At 31.1% G+C, this 20,940-nt stretch overlaps 1 protein-coding gene and 1 long non-coding RNA gene across 2 annotated transcripts; both read left to right on the top strand.

Annotated features, from left to right (window-relative positions):
- The first annotated feature begins 7,943 nt into the window (after positions 1-7,943).
- Positions 7,944-8,396, top strand: LOC136081030 (uncharacterized). The gene is made up of 2 exons (XR_010638829.1): positions 7,944-8,192; positions 8,340-8,396. It is a non-coding gene; the product is annotated as an uncharacterized LOC136081030 (long non-coding RNA).
- Positions 8,397-8,478: 82 nt separating this feature from the next.
- On the top strand, positions 8,479-13,697 carry LOC136081393 (uncharacterized). Its single transcript, XM_065798706.1, has 6 exons — positions 8,479-8,712; positions 8,931-9,435; positions 10,832-10,981; positions 11,134-11,344; positions 11,437-11,628; positions 11,931-13,697. The coding sequence occupies exons 1-6, from the start codon at positions 8,479-8,481 to the stop codon at positions 13,627-13,629; spliced, it is 2,991 nt and encodes a 996-aa protein (XP_065654778.1). The 3' UTR covers positions 13,630-13,697.
- Positions 13,698-20,940: the final 7,243 nt, after the last annotated feature.

The raw sequence follows: 20,940 nt of genomic DNA, 5'->3' as shown, positions 1-20,940 counted from the left end.
TGCTTAACATAGTTTTCACAACTGTTTTTTATAATTCAAGAATTAAAGAAAACAATTTCTGTCCTATTTACAAAATCTACTGATTGTTATACTACACTGCACTCACTCTCATGAATTGCCAATTATCATTATTTATTAACTTCTATTAACAAAACATAGCTTCCTTTACATATATACAAAGTATTCAATTCAAAAAACGTCTAAAAGTTTTACCCATTCATAGTGAAATTGTATTAGTCCAAAAAAATATTACAATTTACAAATTCAATAAACTTTACAAACTATTCTGGCAGCATATATAGCAGTTTAAAATTTAACGGAAATGAGTTAGTACAAAGGAATATGGAAAATATTATTTTATTACAAAACTTATACGCACAATATTTTATCATCAGTCTATCACTTTTTGTCTACTGTTTGATTTTAATATGACGTTTCTTCAACTGAACCCATCGTTTAACAAGATGTTCGGGGTTAACTCCTTTACAAAGTTCTTTTTCGGACTTCAGTAGCATGAGACTATCCAATCTCTCGTCACTCATTGTTGTTCTCAGATGTGATTTTATAATCTTGAGTTGACTGAAAGAACGCTCATTTGATGCTACACCATAAGCAGCTGTGATTACAAAAATGCATAGTTTATGGGCTTGTTTCAGTATATCCTTTAACTTCACAACATGGTACAAAATGTCTTGCAGCGTCTTGGCTGGTGTTCTTGATGAGTTATAATTATTAAATATTACTGCACTTTCAATCAAATTGTTCATAGCATCTGTATCGTGTCTGATATTTTGTATGTTTTTGGCAGTACTTTCAATTACATTAATACTGTCAATGACATTGAAGTTTGGACTTTCTAAGATTTCAGTTAATATTTTTATCTTCTCAATGATATTCTTCATGAAGAAAAGAGTAATAATGAAATCAAAAGTTGTTACTTTTTTCAAAAGTCCTATTGCCTTAGTTCTCGTGTTAATATCAAAAATCTTATTATTTGAGATGCTCTGAAGAAGATCAATAACCTTCTCCAAACACTGATTTAAAGCCTTAACAGATTTTGCTCGTGCGGTCCATCTTGTTCTAGACAGGTTTACAAGCTGTATTGCACAGTCAATGTCTTCAAGTTTTTCTTTTAAATGACTAAATCTTTTTGTGCTTGATGTGAAGAAAACATGCAACTGTTCGAGGACATTAAACAATTCTCGTATTAAAGCATTAACATTGCAGGCATGTTCAAGAGCAGTGTTTGTTCTGTGGTCTTGACAAGGTATGTAAGGTACATTATGGCCAACTTCTTCTGTTATATACTTTTGTACTCCTTTAAATTGTCCAGACATTGAACTCGCGTAGTCATAAGACTGAAAAGCCATCTTTGATGTGTCAATGCCTTCTTTATGTAAAGAAGATAAAATTAGCTCAGCCATCCCTTTTCCAGTCTTATCAGTGCATTCAACGGATTTCAAAAGCCTTTCCGAATCTCACCGTTTTCACTGGCTGTTCTCACAACTATACTCATTATGTCCTTATGTGACATATCGGGAGTAGTGTCGGCCATCACGGAAAAAAAATTGGAGCTGTTAATTTCATCAATGATCTTACTCTTTAATTCAGTTGCAATTAAACTAATCATTTCATTTTGAGACTCGTGTATGTAACTTCATATGGACGAAGGGCTCTATCTTCAATCCAGGCTTTTAGTGTGGAATTGTGGCGAGAGATAAGATTAACAACTGCAACAAAGTTACCTTGATTAGCACTGTCCGATTCTCTAAACGCTAGCCCTTGGCCTCCCAAAGTCTTGAATGTATCGATACGAATTTCGACAGTTTTTCTATTCTGCACCTCTATTTTTTGCTCTTCTATTAGAGCAATTCTATTGGATTTATCTATAAGGTGATCTATATGCCCTTTTTCATAAGAAAGTGACAATATTCACTTAATGCAACTTTATGTGCTTGAGAGGTAAAGTGGGCCTGAAGCTTTCCAAGTTTGTCTTTCCCAAAGCTTTTAATCTTAGACCGAGATCTCATTCCAACATTTATCCAAGCATCTTTAGTTTTTCCCTTCTTTCCAACACCCTTGGTAAAAAGGTGGCAGACGAAACAAAATGTGGCATCCTTTCTGGGTGCTGTATTCTAAATTTTCAAACTCTTTGTTCCACTGGGGATTAAATCTATTTTTACAGTTTTTGATTATCCGTAATTGTATGTGGACGTAAACATGGGTCATGGCTTATCAATGCTGATGAATCTGATTTGTCAATTATAATATTTTGAGCTTTGGTATCGAGTTTTTTTATAAAAGCTTTTTCCATTTTCAAAACATTTTTTGACATTTCCACTACAGAAGTTGTTGCATTCACAATTTCAATTGCAGCGAATTTTTCATTTACTAATTCTTCTTTACAATATTTTTTATAAATGTCATTACAATCTTTAAGATTATCTATTAAAACACCCAAATTCCCCATGAGCGAAGTCCAATTTGTTGTTTCACTGCTTACTTCAGTAGCATCCAAGTTAACAATATTCGTAACATACTTTTTATCTCGGTCATGAAAATTTCTCTGCTTGTTCGTGGACTACAGCATAACCCGGGTTTTCCCCTTTCGCATCATTTTCTTGAATTTTTGAACTTGCGTCCTCTTCAAATTTTTTATTAAAAGATGTTGTTTCTTCTTCTATGGATATACCACATGTTGAAGTCGATGTTTCAATTATTATCAAGTCTAACTTTGTATGTTCACTACTTTGTATTTTATCATCCACTTCGACATCGTTACCAGCATTCTGAGGTTCCATTTTTCGTTTTTTTGAAGCTAAGGAGGCTACAAAAGGATTCTCTGGGGCTCCCACTGTTTGTATACGAACCTTTCTACCACCATAAACGGATTTTTCATGACTGGTTTTATAGTCGTTATTAAATACTGCTTTGTATACGCAACATTGTAATTTATATCTTTTGCTATTCATAGTTAGTGCTGGAAAACAAACGCAGATAATTTACCGTAATTTTTAAATGATTCAATGTTTATAAAAGTTATCACTCTTAATAAATGTGATAAGATATAAGAGTCTTAAAATAATAGAATAAGACTAATAACTCTATTATATATTCTAATTAGGCCTATTACTCCTACAAACCTAATTCTGATCCTACTTTAGTATACTGATAATTGGAAGTAATAACAGGCGAAAAACGTTCATATCAGAGTTTAGCATTTATTTTATTATGCTTTCTGATAAAAAGCTTTATATAAAATTATTATATTAAAAAATGAATCATATCATTTTAAATGCTATCATATCTTTTATACAAAGTCAGAAATGTTAAAATCAATTCATGGAAATAAATATTCACGTTTCAAAGTAGAAAGTATGAAGAAAATGAATAACTGCTTTTAGTCAAACATAAACTTGCAGCTGCTATTTTTATTGCATAAACTTGCAGCTGCCATTTTTATTGTTGATAACAAAAAAAAGTTGCGCGAAAAAAAAAAACAACGTGGAAAACAAAAGGGCGTTCCGTTATGACTTCGCAATTTATTTCGTCTTGTGGAAAACAGCCTTAAGCCATTTAATAAACGTAAAGTTTATTTGTCCAAGTCAAAAAAAAATTAGATCTTTGATAGATTTTCGCAAACATTTTAATTTTATTTAACTGGAAAATATTTTTTGATTTTATCACCGATTTCCCAACTGTCCCAACTCGTGGCAAGAAAACTCTCAACTTTTTTCTTTTCTAGATTCTGGGAGGGGGAGACTACCCCCCTACCCCCTCCAAGGCGACGCCCCTGTGTTCAGTTAACACTTTATCTTTAAAAATGTGTTTCACTCAGTGAAACAATTTGAAACTGCAAATGTTAGTTATTTCTGTAGATTTGAAGAAGAATTTAGAATTTGAAGTAGATTTTAGTATTGAAGAAGCAACCACTGTTTAAGTAGGCAAGAAAAATACGGAAAACTATTTATGAAAACGAAAAGGTCTGAAAAGGCCGCAGATTGTAAAAATCAGGAAACTATAACAAAGACGACAAAATTCTTGTGATGATGAAGGCAAAAAAAATCTTTATAAATGAAAAATATTTCTAGCCAAATGGTATAATTTTTGTTAAGTAATGGCTTTACTTAATGATGGGTACAAAAAGTAATTTTTTTCAGGTGACGATAGGTAACTATGCACCAACTACAGTAGTATTTTTAAAATTGAAAAATTAACACAATCTTTTAACGATATACAGGTTTAAGTTTGGTTGCTTGAACAGGATCCGTTTTGGTTAAAATGAGTTTTGCAACGTGTCTAAAATAAAAAGGGCTTTATTTAAAGACGCTTACAGAAATCATGTTCTAGATTGGCTGTCTGTTTTTAGCAAAAAGTATTAGGTTTCCTATTTAGAGTATAATATAAAGTAGACGACTTGAGTGATTAGATGAATATAAAAAAAACTACTTGAGAGGTAAAAGAATTAGTAATGTTGATAAGAATCATCTTGATGAGGGGTTTACTTAGAAACAAAATATCAATTATTAAGGGGGGTCCAAAATTAACTTTTTTTTAGATTATTTGTAGTTTAACCACTTTTTCTTAATTACCTTTTTATGCTGATTTCGAATTTCACAATGTTTTTACTTCATTATCAATATTTAGCCTTCTACTTCAATTTTAATAAAAGTGATTATTTCAACGTAATATACTGTCTAATAATTTAATGTTAAATTAAATAAAATCATTATTTTTAAATATAAGCGATATAAAACACATGGTAAATTTTCTTTTTCATTTATTAGTAAAACATGTTATCATTATGCCTAGTTATAAATAACACAAAAAATTAGACATTGCACATCATCAAGATGCCTAATATTAATAATAATTTGTTTTGACCTCTATTGAAAGTGCGAAATAACTTTGTGGAAGTCATCGTAGGTGATTGCGGATTGTTGTGATGACTTTCCAAGTAGAACCTTCAAATTAGTAGCATATTCTTCTATAGACATAAGACGGCGCTTTTTTGTATTTTTATCAAAAATCATGATTTTAAATAGAGTAGATTTCCGCGGCAATGACCTACTTGTATCTCTAAAATGAATTACTTCATTCTTCAATTGTTTTTGACATTTTATCAGATCTTGCTCTTTTTCAATATATTCACTGACATCTGATTTACTAGTAAATGGGCCGCTTCTAGTTTTAAACAAGTTAAAATAGAATTTCTCCTGGACGCCTGATGTAAAGCTTGTTGTTCTTTTTTAGTTAAGCCGCTTTGCCTTAGTTGAACCTGTCGCTTGTGGAACTGTATTCTATACTTTCAATTTTTCTAACAATAGGACCCATTTTCCGAAATAGTTCTAAATTATTTGAACCTTCATTTCTTAAATGGTTTGAATATTTAAGAACATTACTACGTGAAACTGTTGAAAGTGACGGCTTTTTTCGAAGTCGATTGCTATGAGTTCCACACTGACGCTCAAGTTCAATATTATTTGTAACTGTTTTATCGACTCCAACGACTTGATTAAAAACGTAATACTCGTCAGATAATCGATCATTGTTTCTATCTCCAAACCCATAATTCTTTCCTCTTTGGTGTTGAAGAATTATAGCTAAACTTTGCCGAACTATATTTGCAAGAATAATGCAATCATCAAAGTTTTTTGATGCGTATTTTCGAACAACATCAACAAGCCATAATCTTCTTTAATGAGATTTTAAAAAATTCTCTTTGATACTCCTTGAACACGTGGCTCTTTAAATTCAAAGAATTGTTCATTTATGACATCATTAGATAAGCTTGCATACATCTTGCTAAAGAGTATTTGCAGTTTAGAATGCGTGGCTTTACCTTTAGTTTTACAGAAAAATGGTGAAATGACTTGCATTTCAAAAGCTGCTACCACGACTAAAGTAACTATAATGTAATCAAAATTCATAGAATCTCGGACTAAACAAGCAAGTTTATTTGTGATATATTAATATTGGTTTAAAAAACTCCTTAAAGTCATCCGAGTGAAAGCAAACTATAGAAGAACATTTCGAATGACATTCAAATCGAACATCTTTAAATTCAAAAAGAAAAATATCTTTGTTTTTAAGCAGCAAAAAAGTTTTAAATTCTTTATGATTATTCCATGGTTTTTGAATAAAACTCGGACCAAACAAGATTAGTACCTATGATAGAAAGGTTAAGGATAACGTTTCCGTACTTTTGTTAATAGATATATCTAACAGAAAGCCTTTAAAAAGGTTATCCATATTCATTTCATTTTCAATTTGGTTTAGAACTTTTTCAGTAGCTCTGTCAAAACCTAAAGCTGTATGTAAAGTGCAAAACAGTTAAACAGCAGGAATTTCTCTATCGAGTATATCAGCTGTGATTTTAGATATTCCTATATTATGAATAGTACTGTCAGCAGAGACATATTTAAGGGGGAGGGGGGGGGTAGTAAGGGGGGCTTTGGCCACCGGGCGCCACGTTTTGACAGGGCGCCTGCTTTTTGTATGCTAAAATTTTAGAAAATCAAAAAATAGTCATTTTATATCGTTTCACAAAAATTTTTTATATTATTATTATGACCAAATCATAAACCATATGTAAATATATTTTAGGCCATACATAAATCAAATTTTATATTATTATTATTATGACCAAATCATAAACTTGCAAATTAAACATATTTATGCGCTAATTATTCATCCAAAAACCTTGGTTAATACCAAGTCACATGTTAAAACAATTTATTTATCATAAATATGCCTCCTGAACATGATCCGATAGTGTAATGGATAAGTTCTACTCTCGTGCGCCGGTGTCACGAAATAAATGTTCCCCATTACAGAATTTCCCCCCGGCCGAAATATTCTTTCCGGGGGGAAAATTTATTTGGAAAAATTATTTTCCCCCTCGTAATATCTGTTCCCCTATCTGCGAAATAAAGTTTCCTCCGTGATACTAGTTCCCCCTTAATACTTAATAATATACAAATTGACATAACTTGCGCAATTAAATGCGCATATAGATAGATCTAAATGCTAAATGCTACTTTTGGTTCAAATGCTAAATTAACAAAATCTACATAAAAAAACAAAGTTTTTTCATGCAAATCTCTAATAAGTTGCTAACAAATTATACGTTTTATTGTTAAAAAAATAACTTTAGAACGTTTTTAAATGTTTTGAAAAGGTTGTTTGGAATTTTTGTTTGTATATTTATGATTATGTTATTCAAATCTATATAAGTTTTTTTGTTATGTTTAGTAAAATAATACTATAAATTGCAAATAATTTTTATGACATAACTTTCATTTCATATTTATTATAGTTATTTGCTTTCTGTTACGAACACGAATACTTGCTAACGTTTATAATTCAACTAGTTAAATAAAATTACAAATTACTTGCAAAAATAAGTTGTTTTCATTCGATATAATGATTTAGTTATTTTAAACAAGAATATGGAAAATGAAGAAAGTAAAGCTCTGCAAATGTATCTCGGGAAAAATGAATATCCTTCTAATTATACGAGAATATATCCTTCTAATTATACGATTCTAATAAGACGATAAAAGAAAACTTCGAAAGAAAGCAGAATCCTTCCGGTTGGTACATGGAGATTTATTTCATATCGGAAATAAAAAAAACCAACAACGTGTGGTAACTGGAGAAAATGAACGAAACCGTATAATACAAACTCTCCACAGCAACATAGTTGGAGGATGTCACTTTGGGCAAAATGTCACTATCAAAAAAGCAACTGATAGGTATTGGTGGAAGTCGATTTCAAAAGACATACGAAAATTTGTAGCATCCTGCCCTGAATGTCAACGTGCGAATCCTAACAACAAACCATCACATGCGACGCTTCATCCAATCCCAGTACATGACATTTTTCACCGTTGGGGAATAGATCTAATTGGACCGTTGAAAGAAACTAAGAGCGGAAAGAAATATATTATAGTAGCAACAGAATACCTTACTAGATGGGCTGAAGTTGATTCCATAGCAGCAAAAGACGCGGAATCTGTTCATCGTTTCATTCTCCGTCTGGTATTCAGATTTGGAGCTTGCTACATTCTACTTCATGACCAAGGACGCGAGTTTTGTAACAAGCTCGTGGAAGATCTTTTATTGATATTAAATATGGAATCCGCCAAAACATCAGCATATCATCCTCAGACTAATGGACTGACAGAAAGGTGATAAATGGTTATACTTTTTTTTATCTTTTTACAGTTTTAATAGTAACTTTAAAATTAGTTTTTTGTTTAAAAAAGGAGCATTAATTATTTGCTTTAAATACATCAGATACTAACTATAATTTATTTATTTAATCTGCACAATAGGTTTAACCAAACATTGATTACCCATTTAATGAAGCTCGTAAACAACGAAGCAAACGACTGGGATGAACTACTGGACCCGGTGGCTTTTGCATATCGAATAAATAAACAAGCTTCTACGAAATACTCTCCCTTTGAGATTATGTATGGAGTTAAAGCTCAGATTCCAATTGATTTAGAAAACCAGACAAGAGAAGTTTTTCAATGGGATACCAAAATCGATGAAGCCAAACAAGGATTACGAATGAAAGATTTCGCTGAAAAAATTGGTGCGAAAAGAAACGCAGCTAAAGAGAACATCGCAATGGCACAAAATATTCAGAAGAAACGTTACGATATTAAACATTCAAGTCAAAAATTTTTAGTTGGTGACAAAGTTTTGAAATGCAACAGACGTAAGACACACGAATGGGCGATAAGTTGGCCCAGAGATTTCACGGCCCTTACACGATAATAGAGGTTTTGGACAAAGGAGTTTATCGGTTGCAAGATAAAAAAAGAATATTGAAACAAACTGTTAACGGTATCAACTTAAAAAGATGGAGTGAACAACGGGATACAGCTATATCAAATCAGTCTGATGCCTCCGATTAGAATAATGATGAAGTTATAGCAACAGAAACAATCGATAATCAACAAATGGTTTCAAAATCTGAATACTGGATTTCAAAGTACAATCTGACCATTGGAGATAAACAGATCCTGTTTTCAAACGCATGGTTGAACGACAGAATTATTGATGCAGTCAATAAAATGGTTTCAACACATCTTGGTAACAAAAACATTCAATCAACTCTTCTAGTTCAGACACGATCTGGGTTCAAAGCAGTTACCTGTGAGTCCATCATCATTCTTCACGACGTCAACCATTGGGTGACAACTGCATGTATTGACAGAGAGGTTTTGTATTTAGATAGCCTTCATGGTTCTGTTTCAAACTATGTTAAAACTCAAATAAGACAACTGTATTTTAATTTTGTTAATACCGAGGGTTTTCTTCCAGTAACTGTGGTACCATGCGCACTACAACCGAATGCATCAGACTGTGGTGTTTATGCAGCTGCCTTTGCATTTCAGTTGGTCATTTATGGAAAAGATGGTACGACGCAGACGTTTAAAAACAAAATGATGCGCTCACATCTTATTAGCTGTTTGGAAACATCAATCATCAAACCTTTTCCGATAACCGTCTTACGTAAACGTGGAAAAAATAGAGCGATGCAAACTATTCACATTGAGAACAATTACTGAACAATATTTATAAGTTATTACTGTAAAATGCTGTAAAATACAGGTAATACTGCTAAATTACGGTTTTATTTTATTTGGTTCTTTTTTTTTTAAATGAAATATGGAAGGCATGTGAAAATTTCGCCTTAAGCACCGCCATGCATATCGACGTTCTTGGTATAGGTTCTCGTATTTAACGTTATGGCATGTTATTTTATAATTAAAATAGCGTAACAATAATTATAATAATATAAATAAAAAAACAAACAAACCCTTTATCAAAAAAACCAAAGTTTTGCAACATTTTTAGCGGGGGAACATTTATTACGGGCGGGGATGAAATATTTTATCCTCCCGGAATGTTTATTCTAGAATAAACTTTCCGGGGGGAAGGTTTGTCCCGGTACAAACTTTCCGGGGGGAAAAAAATATGGGGGGAAAATTTGTTTCGCAATACCGGCGTTCCGAGATCTGTTCCCACTAGTATACCAATTCTAAATTTCTTTAGAATAAATGATTTTTAATTTTTATTGATTAAATATTTGATCCTTATTTATTAATTAGTAAATAACATACTAGAAATTATTAAATGGTGGGTTTTACCTATTGTTTTCATTTTACGCTTAATTAACTTTATTAACTGAAATAGGTATAGACTCAGCTATTTAGTTTTAAAAAATGAAATAATTCTTCAAAGATTTTCTTTACATTTTCTAAAAAAAAAAACTCTTCAAAAATACTTTAAACTTTCAATAAACTTAGTGCTAATATGCCCTAATCAGTTTGTCTTTTATCTTATTTTATATAATTTGAAGTAATAAGCAGAATAAATTACGCATTAATTATATTAAATTAGCAATTGGATTTTGATCGCCTTTTGAGGGATACTTTCTTTTGGTAACCATCTTGTATATACCGCGTGTGCACAATATAATTTATATTTTTATTATTATAATTATAATTGGAATTTTAAAGATTGTTGTCAGTTTTTTTCATTGTTGGCCGAAGTAATTTGCTCTTCAGTATGTTGTCTGCTTAATGCCTTGTATTACAGTATACAGTCTTGAAAAAGGTAAACATTTGTATTTCGATTATTCTTTTTAGTTTTAGAATTAACATTATTGTTATCATATATAATTTGTATTCTGCCTACTGAGTCTAGTGAGTTTTTTATATAATCTTTAATATTATCCAAAATTATGCTTATTGCATGATGGTATAAACTTATAATAACTTATACCTTTTAGGATTCTTATTTTAAAAAGCGATGAGTGTTTATACTAAAAAGCTTAGCGGCGCAGAAAACCGAAAACGATCTCATGCAAAAAACGAAGCTCAAGCGAAAATACTTTTAAAGACTGCTAAGTTAGAAACATATTTTAGCTTTACAGATAAAGAGCCTCACATATCGCCAAGTAAGTTTATTTAGCTAGAAAACTATACGTTTCAATAATTTTGCAAATATATTATACATATAAATACATATTGTTATGTTATTTATTGTTTAATGTAAATAATTTATACTTAAAATGTAGATATGCGTAGTAACCGTTATTTATGTTTTCAGTTGAAAATGTAGTAAATAATACAAGCAATCAAAATGGTTACAGCTTTATTGTTAATGAGAATAACCTATCAAATCCAGACGATCTAATATTAATATTATCAAGTAAGAGCAGTACTGAAACTAGTAAAACTCTATTGACTACAGAATCTGAAGAACTAAATGATACACCGTGTTTGTCCATGCATGAACATAACAAACCCGAATGTTTATTGTAAAATCTTTATTTAAAATTTAATATAATTTTAAAATAATATCTTTTGGTACATGCATGTTATATAAAATTTATTATATTTTTCTCTATAGAAACCAAAATGATCACAGATTCACTGTTAATAAAGATAATCTATCAAATCCAGACAATCTAATATTATCAAATGTCAGCATTACAGAAACGAGTAAAACTCTATTGTCTACAGTATCGGAAGAAATAAATGATACACCACGTTTGTCAATGGATGAACATAACAGTCTTCCTAAACAATGTATTGTTCCTGAGTAAGCTTTTTTTAATTTTTTAATTTTTTTTATGGCATGTTACAATTATAAACATGTACATAGGTAGTCTGTTTGTTTTAGTCGCTTGTTATGTGAAATTGTGTAAGAAAATAAATTATTAATAAGTATATTACACTCTGTACATTTTAAACGATACCTATATTCTCTAGTTATATTATGCATTTATCTCTATTATCTAATGCTTGAATGTTTTTTGTAAAACTTTTTTTATATAATTTGTTATAAACTGTGAATAATATTTTTTGGTTTTTGAATATTAAATAAACATATTTTCTTTTAAGAAATGATCCTGCCAATTGGCTAAAAAATCAAGAAACGATAGATTATTTATCAATCAATGGATTTAACCAAAATTTAGAGAACAATAATTTCCAAAAGTCAAAAAGAGTTTACACTCAAATAATTGGTGGGGAAAGACGCACTCGTTTTCGATATTTGTCAAAAAGTATTTTTGTATCTTCTCTTGTTAATGGTGAAAAAATTAACCGAACATTTTTGATTTACTCAGAAAGTAAAGGATCAATATTTTGTGCACCCTGCTATTTATTTGGTGGGACTACATCGTTTGCCACAATTGGTTTTTCAGATTGGAAAAAAGGAGAAGAAAAAACAAAGCGTCATGAAAATTCACAACACCATAATTTGTATGTAATGAATATGAAAGAAAGAAAAGAAGTATTAAATCGAGTTGATCAAAAGCTAAAGAATCAAGTAGAAACGGAAATAAATTATTGGAAAAATGTATTGACAAGAGTTGTAGCTGTTGTGAAATCCCTTTCTTCTCGTGGAATGTCTTTTAGAGGCGATGATGACCGTTTTGGATCTATTCATAATGGGAACTTCATGATGAGCTTAGAGCTTATTGCTCAGTTTGATCCTTTTTTAGCACAACACATTGAGAAGTTTGGAAATAAAGGAAAAGGTTCAACATTGTACCTATCATTTAATATATATGAGCAGTTCATAAGTATAATGGCAGATAATGTCATTCAACAAATAGTAAAAGAAATAAAGGAAGCTAAATACTTTTCCATCAGTATTGATTCTACTTCTGACATTAGCCATGTAGATCAACTGTCATTTATTTTTCGGTATGTTCAAAAGAATGGTTGTCCAGTAGAAAGATTTTTAGGATTTTTACCCAATTTTGGGCATAAATCTGAAGAATTAGCAGATGCTGTATTTTTAGTTTTAGAATCGCATGGATTAGATATTAACAATTGTCGTGGTCAAAGTTACGACAATGCGTCTAATATGTCTGGTAGATATACAGGACTTCAGGCTCGCATTAAAGAAGTTAATCCTTTAGCTACATTTGTACCATGCTCGGCACACTCTTTAAATCTTGTTGTTGAATGCACTGTGGACTGTTGTATTTATGCTTCTGAATTTTTTATTCTGCTTCAAAATATTTACAAATTTTTCAGTGCCTCTACATATAGATGGGAAATACTTCGGAAGAATTTGATTAAAACAAAAAATATATCACTTAAAAAACTATCAGATACCAGGTGGTCAGCAAGATCTGATGCAAGTATTAGTTTAAACAAAAATTGGATTGAAATAATTAATGCACTTTCTTTTATCAAAGATGATAAAACAGAAAAATCTATTATAAGATCAGAAGCTAACGGGCTATATTTAAAACTAGACAGTCTTGAAACAGCTATAATGGCCACATTATGGGGCGATATACTAGAAAGATTTCACAAAACTAGTAAACAATTGCAGTCAGTTGAGATTGATTTAGAAACAGTTGTAAGTTTATATGAATCTTTAATTCGATATGTATTAGATTTAAGGAGTATGTTTGATATCGATGAAGAGAGAGCAATTAATAAGTCGGGACACAATACATATCGAAAAATACGAAATAGAAAAAGAAAACTAACTGCAGATGAAAAAAGAGAAGGAGAAAAAAATTTTGAAATTCGAGACTCTTTAAGAATTAACACATATTACAATTTAGAAGTTATTTAATGAGTTTAACTGAAAGCGTAAGACCTAAAACTATAATAGATATTTATAAAATGATCAGAACTGAAAAACTTCAAGAGCTGTTTCCTTACGTAGATATAGCATTAAGAATATATCTATGTTGTCCAACGTCCAATTGTTCAGCCGAGAGATCATTTTCAGCATTAAAGAGGATTAAATCTTATTTGAGGTCACGAATGACAGGTGATCGTCTTAATAGGTTAGCAATTCTATCTATAGAATCTGCACTTACCATATTATAATTTTCTATAGTGTTTAATATAACTTAATATATGTTTGTATAGAAAATGTTTTTGTTTTTTAATAATCACCCAAGGTGATCACATCAAAGTTGACAGTTATTTTAAAAAAAGGGCGCTTAAAGAAAAAGTGCCCCAGGGCGCCAAAAGTTCAAATACGTCTCTGACTGTCAGCCATATGAAAATTTACCTTCTGGTATAGTTCTGAGGTGTATTTTGAGGCTTCCTGTAACATTTCGAATGTTGTTTTTATTCCATCTGCAATATTTGCTGTAGTTTCTGAAGCAATCGCTAATGTAGGCAAAGGAAAATAATATTCTCGGTTAATATGTAAACCAGAAGGTGCAAAGGAGTGGTAGAGTCAGTTGCGTGAGTTATTATATCGCCACTACTTTTAGCTTGAACAATTCTGTCTGCATTCAAGCCAAGAGAATACGCGTGCATCTGTTTTAGTTTTTTACGTATAGCACTGCGTGTTGGGAGTGTTTTAGAATCAATAAATGTGTTCTCAATAGCTTTACAATCATTTTTCTCATACTTAGATATACGGTCAATTTCATCTGGAATTTTCAAATTCCAGATGAAATTGTTTTAAAAATTCGATTGTCGATTACTTTCAGTGCAATTTGCATTTCTCTCATTGAGAATCCCTCTCCCTCTAACTCTGCACATACATGGTAGATATCACTTAAGACTAAGTTTTTTGATTGTCGCACTTTAGGTGGAACATAAGTATTGTGAGAACTATCTTCAAATATTAATTTTGGTTTTGATCTCGTCATGTATGGCAGTTTTGGTTCACTTACATCAACAAACATAACTCTCTTTTTTTAATTGATTCATTGTCTTTATCAAAGAACTGATATTCATTTTTTGTTTATTCTCTTTCAGGAAACTTATCTTCGTCTTCAAATTCACTTACCTTTCTATCATCGTTATCAACGTACATTGTCTGATGAAACTGCTGTTTCATTTCTTATCTTTTTCTCCATTTTTCTTTTGACATTAATAACTTTTTGATGGAAAGTTTTATCAATATTTTGACAAGTAAAATTTTTGTTACCGCGCATGTTTTCTAGATACGAGTAGTCTTCAGCATTCATTGAAATACCGAAAAACTTCTCTAGTTCTTCTTAACTATTTTGTTATTACGTCTTGTTACAATTTTTTTCATTTTAATTGATATCTAAATTTAGTTAACAATAATAGAAGCAAAGTATTCTCTTGCAAAGTAAAACAAAAGCTATTTTTTAAGTTTATATAAGTTTTACGTTTTAACAAAAAAAGTTTTATTACATTTTTTATTTAAACGCAACTATTATTCATTTTAGTTCTAATCTATCCAATCAAAATTTAAATTGCATTAATTTTAACATAAAGTTGCGTAACTTTATACGCAAAATAACCGCTGCAAAGATTTTTCTTTTATGTTTTTTTTTTTTTTTTTTTTTTTTGTATCTTTAACAATGTTTAAATAGAAGTAGAAGGCCAACCACAAAAAAATAGAAAAAACTGAATTGTTTTTCAAACTTTTCTAAAAAAATTAATAAAGAATAACTGGTTAAACAAAAAATATAGAATTTTGGACCCCGCCTACAATTATGTTTACACCAAAGTTTTAAAATTAATAAAACGTAAAAATTAGTTAAATTTGTTATAATTTTTGTTAAATTCCTTTAATCATTTTTTATTAAAAATTGTATTAAAATATTAGGAAATATTATACTAGCAGAAACCGATTCTGTTATCAAGGTTTATTTTTTTAGCAATACTTTGCGCTTCTAAATTAATTGCGTTTTCCAAATGTTTAGGGGCTTTTTCATAAGAACTAGGAATATCGTCGTGTAAAATTTTTTCATAGTTTTCTGTTGTGAATTGGTAAATGTTATTTGTTTTATAGGCAAAAACCCAAATATTAGGGTTTAATTCTGTTTGAAATTTTTTTTTTATATTTTTTTGTGTTTGTATTTGGTTTTAAGAGAAAATGGGCTTTCCAACGAATTCTTTTAATAAAATGCTCAACTTTTTCAATCAAAGAAACAGTATAACTTTTTTCATCTAGTATAGGTATATTTTTCAACGAGTAAGTGAAATTATTAGTTTCCTTATTTACACGGAATGTTAAAATACATTTAACAGTGCTCAACAAATGTTAATAAGGAGCCATATTTATTTTTAAAAAACTTTAAAAATGTGTTCTACACAAAAGAGTGCTCAATGTTCTTAAAAGAACAGAGCAATTATATATTAGTAGAAAGTTACTTAACAAAATTTTTTTTCATTTTACACTGTGTTTCATCAACAAAGGTTCATCAGAAATAAATGATCAAATTAATAAAACTTCAATTTATACAAAAATTAAATTACAGGAAGTCGCAAATGACACATTTCAATATTTAAAAAAGACCAAAAGTAATTATCTCTAATGAATTCTTTTTATAATAGTGTCAGCAAATTCCACAAATGTGTAAAAATTTACAGAAGTTAAAACATTTGCGACTTCCTGTAATTTAATTTTTGTATAAATTGAAGTTTTATTAGTTTGATCATTTATTTCTGATGAATCTTTGTTGATGAAACACAGTGTAAAATGAAAAAAAATTTTGTTAAGTGATTTTCTACTAATATATAATTGCTCTGTTCTTTTAAGAACATTGAGCACTCTTTTGTGTAGAATATATTTTTAAAGTTGTTTATATATATATATATATATATATATATATATATATATATATATATATATATATATATATAATAAACTAACATAATAAAATATGATATAATAGTATTTAAAAAATGTAAATTTTTGGTTTTTACAAAAAAATTATTTAAAGTGTGTATATTATAAAGTTGTACGGTTTTTATAGGAAGCGATAAGATAATTACTGAAACCAATAAGTAGATGTGTGGATTTTATACAAAACTTAAAAAATAATTTTAATTGTATCATCCAGAAAGTACTGAAACTAATAAAGGAAGTAAATTTGCTTAAAGCACAACAAAGACCAAATGGAAACTAGCGTTTACGTAAGGCCATTGTCAATGCGGCTTCTGATGCGTGAGTGACAACAATGCAAAAAAAGTGGTTATCTGATGGAACCATGAAGAATTTTACGCAATTCCTTCAATAACCCTCAAAAACAACCACTGGACACTCTTAATTGCCAACACTCTTGATAAAACAGTAGAGTTTGCGGATTCTCTTAATGGGGGTAATACTTCGAAGCATGATATGTTTCTGAGATATATGATATTACGGTCATCTGTTACTAATAAACTTGGAGTTTGGGAGAAACTTGCTTTTAACGCACCTCAATAACTCGATGGAAATAGTTGTGGAGTTTTTAAACTAATATTTGAAGGAGATACTAGCAATGTGAACATATTGTATACTCAAAAGCTGTAGCATTATACCGTCGATACATTCGTGCTAGACCTATACAACAAATTTGCGCTAACGTTGATAACGAAGATACGTGACATTCTGTTATGTGTTAAACACCGTGGTGCTCGTTTAAAATGGTCACAAAACAATCAGTGCAATCGTTGGTGCCATAATGCCTGCGCGCCGTGTCAATCTTCTCACATGATATTTTCACAAAGCCAATGTATTTGAACAAATAAATGATATGTTTTCAGTTTATGTTGCTTAAAACTTTATTTTTGTAAAAAAAAATTCAAACAATAAATATTTTTATCACTTGTGAATTTGGTATAACAACACTGCCCAACAGTGATTTTGATTCGGAACCAAAATTAGTCATTTCTTATATATTTCCACCTGCTGAATTCAAAAATGACATTAAAATGACATATTAGCTTTAGTTTAAGAAATAAAAGCAAATATTTTCTCTAAAGGGTATAAATTTTCATTTTTTGAAACAAAAAAAATTTTGTTTTTGGCTATCCAGATTTTATTTATGTTTAAAACTTTTGATATTAGTTACGTGTGTTTGATAAAGTTTCTGGTCTAATCTATTTTTAGTTTATTTTTTTCATGTACGAGTGTAAAATTTGAAAAATCAACGTGCCAAGAAAGTGTTTAAATTTAGTGGACAATTTTTGTTACATTTGTGGTGAAATAACATTTTCCTCACAGAAAAGAACTGACACCTCTTGTGAAGACTGCTTACTAGCATTACTTCGATATGAAGGCAGGGGACCAGGATAAGTCATGGGATCCACATATATGCTGTAGCTCTTGTTCGGTTACACTATGAGAATGGTTGAAAAATAAAAAAAGATCTTTGGCTTTTGCTGTTCCTATGGTATGGAGGGAGCCTAAAAACCATATAGATGACTGCTATCTTTGCTTGACCCCACCCATTAAGGCAGGTTTGTCAATGAAGAAAATAGAAACAGTTAAATATCCGAATCTTCCGTCTGCTATTCGACCTGTTCCACATTCGGATAGTTTACCAGTTCCTACTCCACCACAAAGTTGTGAATTAGAAGCAGAAAATGAAGGCAGAAATGAAGTAGAAATAGAAGAAAAAGAATAAAAAAGCCTTCCACATCAAATGATCTTGATTTAATGTTAACAGATGATGCGCCACACAGATTAAGTCATCAGAGTTAAGTGATCTTGTTCGAGATCTGGACTTGCCAAAGGAAAAGGTAGAACTTCTAGGGTTAAGACTAAAGCAGTGGAGTCTTCTCCTATTTGATGCCAAGGTTTCACATTACAGAAAACGGCAACAAAATCTGCTTTCTATTTTTGAGAAGAAAAATAATCTTCTTGTTTGCATTGATGTCTTTGTATTAATGTATTACCAAAATATAATGAAACCAAAAAGATCACGATCTCGTGACGATACCCCATAATCATCTTTATGCCTATTAGCTTGAACTGTTAAAATATGTAATAAAAAAAACCAAATGTACTTTAAATATTATTGGAATATGTAAATTATGTCATACTGCTCTGTTGCAAATTAACTGAAATAAAAATTTATTGCTATTGTAGTCTCAGAAACTAGAGCTAATAAAAAAATTTCGTTGTCATCTTTTTTCTCATCCCAAAATTAGTATAACTTGAATAAAATTGCTAACGATACAATAAAAAATATTTTTTTGCTGCCCAGTGTAACTATATAAGGTCGTTTATTTATACATACAGTATCGGACAAAACGAGTGCAACCAAATAATGCTAATTTAGTTTCTTTATATAAAAGTGCTGCATTTTTTCAATTTAGAGAAATAACTATGTAACTGTTTAGAGACAAAGTTCTTCAAGTTTTATTCATCACAAAGTTCATTATTTGTACACGAAAATTAATAAATTAATCAAAAGTATTTAAAAAAGTTGATTTTCTTCTGGACAAAACAAGTGCAACTCGACAAAATGTTGACCAAGCTGTATTTCGCTATCAATAATTCGTGGCGAATCCTTTGTTGTCGATCACAGCCTTGCATCTTAGAGGCATAGATTCGATCAGGTGATCAATGAAACTTTGTGGAATCGCTGCCCAGGCCTTTTGGATTTGTTCAAACAGTTGAAGCTTATTACGAACACCTTCATGATTAATTCTGCGGTTGATGATCTCCCACAGGTTCTCGATAGGGTTGAGATCCGGAGATTGAGGCGGCCAATCCATCACCGCTAGGTGGTTGTCTTGAAACCACTGCTTGACTACTTTTGCAGTGTGTTCGGATCGTTGTCTTGCTGAAAAACCCATTTTGTTGGCATGTTCCATTCAGCATGAGGTAATATAACATCTTTCAGGATATTTTTATAGATGAAACGGTCCATTATTTCATCGTTTCGATGTATTGGACCTAGACTGTTAGCAGAAAAACACCCCCAGACCATTACATTGCCTCCACCAAGCTTCACGGTCTTATGGCAGTAACGTAAATCGAGGCGTTTTCTGGCCGGTCGACGTACACGGCAAATGCCATCGCTCCCAATGATGTTGAACTTCGATTCATCACTGAACAGGACAGTTCGCCATTTCTGCACATTCCAGTCAGTATGAGATGTAGCAAACAGGAGTTTTTTCTTCTGGCTTTTTAGTGAAATCAGCGGTTTCTTTGCAGGGCGTCGAGAAAACAATCTGGCTTCAACAGCACGTCGTCTGATTGTTCGGTTCGATACAGGCAGCTCTAATTGCTTTTGTATCTCGACTGATGATATCCGGGGATCCTTCTTGACGGATCTGACGATTATAGAATCCTCACTAAAAGTGATTGAACGCGGTCTTCCACCTTTGTTATCTGCTGCCAACTTCCCCGTAAAACGATATTTAGAACATAGTCTTGATACGGTCCATTTTTTCACGCGATATTTATCACAAATACTTTTTTGTGACATTCCACTTACCTAATCGCCAATAATTTTCTTTCTTAGTTCCAATCCAAGACTGTCGGGAGCCATTTTTGCACTTGAAGTCATAAAAATAATAAAAATAAATAATCACGCTTCTCAAGGCTTACCGTGTTACATTTACCTTGTGATGATACAATAATGCTCTGTGGAACACAACGTCTTGGTTGGATGTGGACTGTATTGATGTAATGAAACACTTGTTGTATTTCACTTCTTGTATTGATGTTCTTCGATAAAACACTTTGATAAAACTCACTTCGATAAACTGTCTTGATAATACTGACTAATTGACTTCCATATACTGACTGAATTACATGTCAATTTACATGTCTTTTATATAGTAAAATAGACCTGTGTGAATCTGTTCTGGAAGATTCTAGATGTTTCTTTTCGATGCTTCTGGAAACTTCCTTTAATTATTAAAAAACTTCCGTGACGTTGACACGGACCAGACTTAAGAAAATGAAACAAACCAAAAAAGTTGCACTTGTTTTGTCCGCTGCAAAATGGCACTTGTCAACGAAATTCTGCCTGTGTGCTGTCACCTGATTGCTCATGTCATGGCATGCTATGACTCCAGAACTGTTTGCTGTGGTAGTATAGTCCGTTTCGTTTTTGAGACATGTAAAGTTAGGAACACTTTTTAGCATTGTTCGATGTTGGTTGCAAATGTTTTGTCCAATATTGTATATAAAAAAAACTTTTTTATCCTGGCCGGTTTTTAG

This window comes from Hydra vulgaris, chromosome 06 (genome assembly GCF_038396675.1).
Source record: "Hydra vulgaris chromosome 06, alternate assembly HydraT2T_AEP".
Classification (NCBI taxonomy): domain Eukaryota; kingdom Metazoa; phylum Cnidaria; class Hydrozoa; order Anthoathecata; family Hydridae; genus Hydra; species Hydra vulgaris.
Note: the sequence above shows the minus strand (reverse complement) of the source record. Positions and strands in the feature narration are given on the sequence as shown.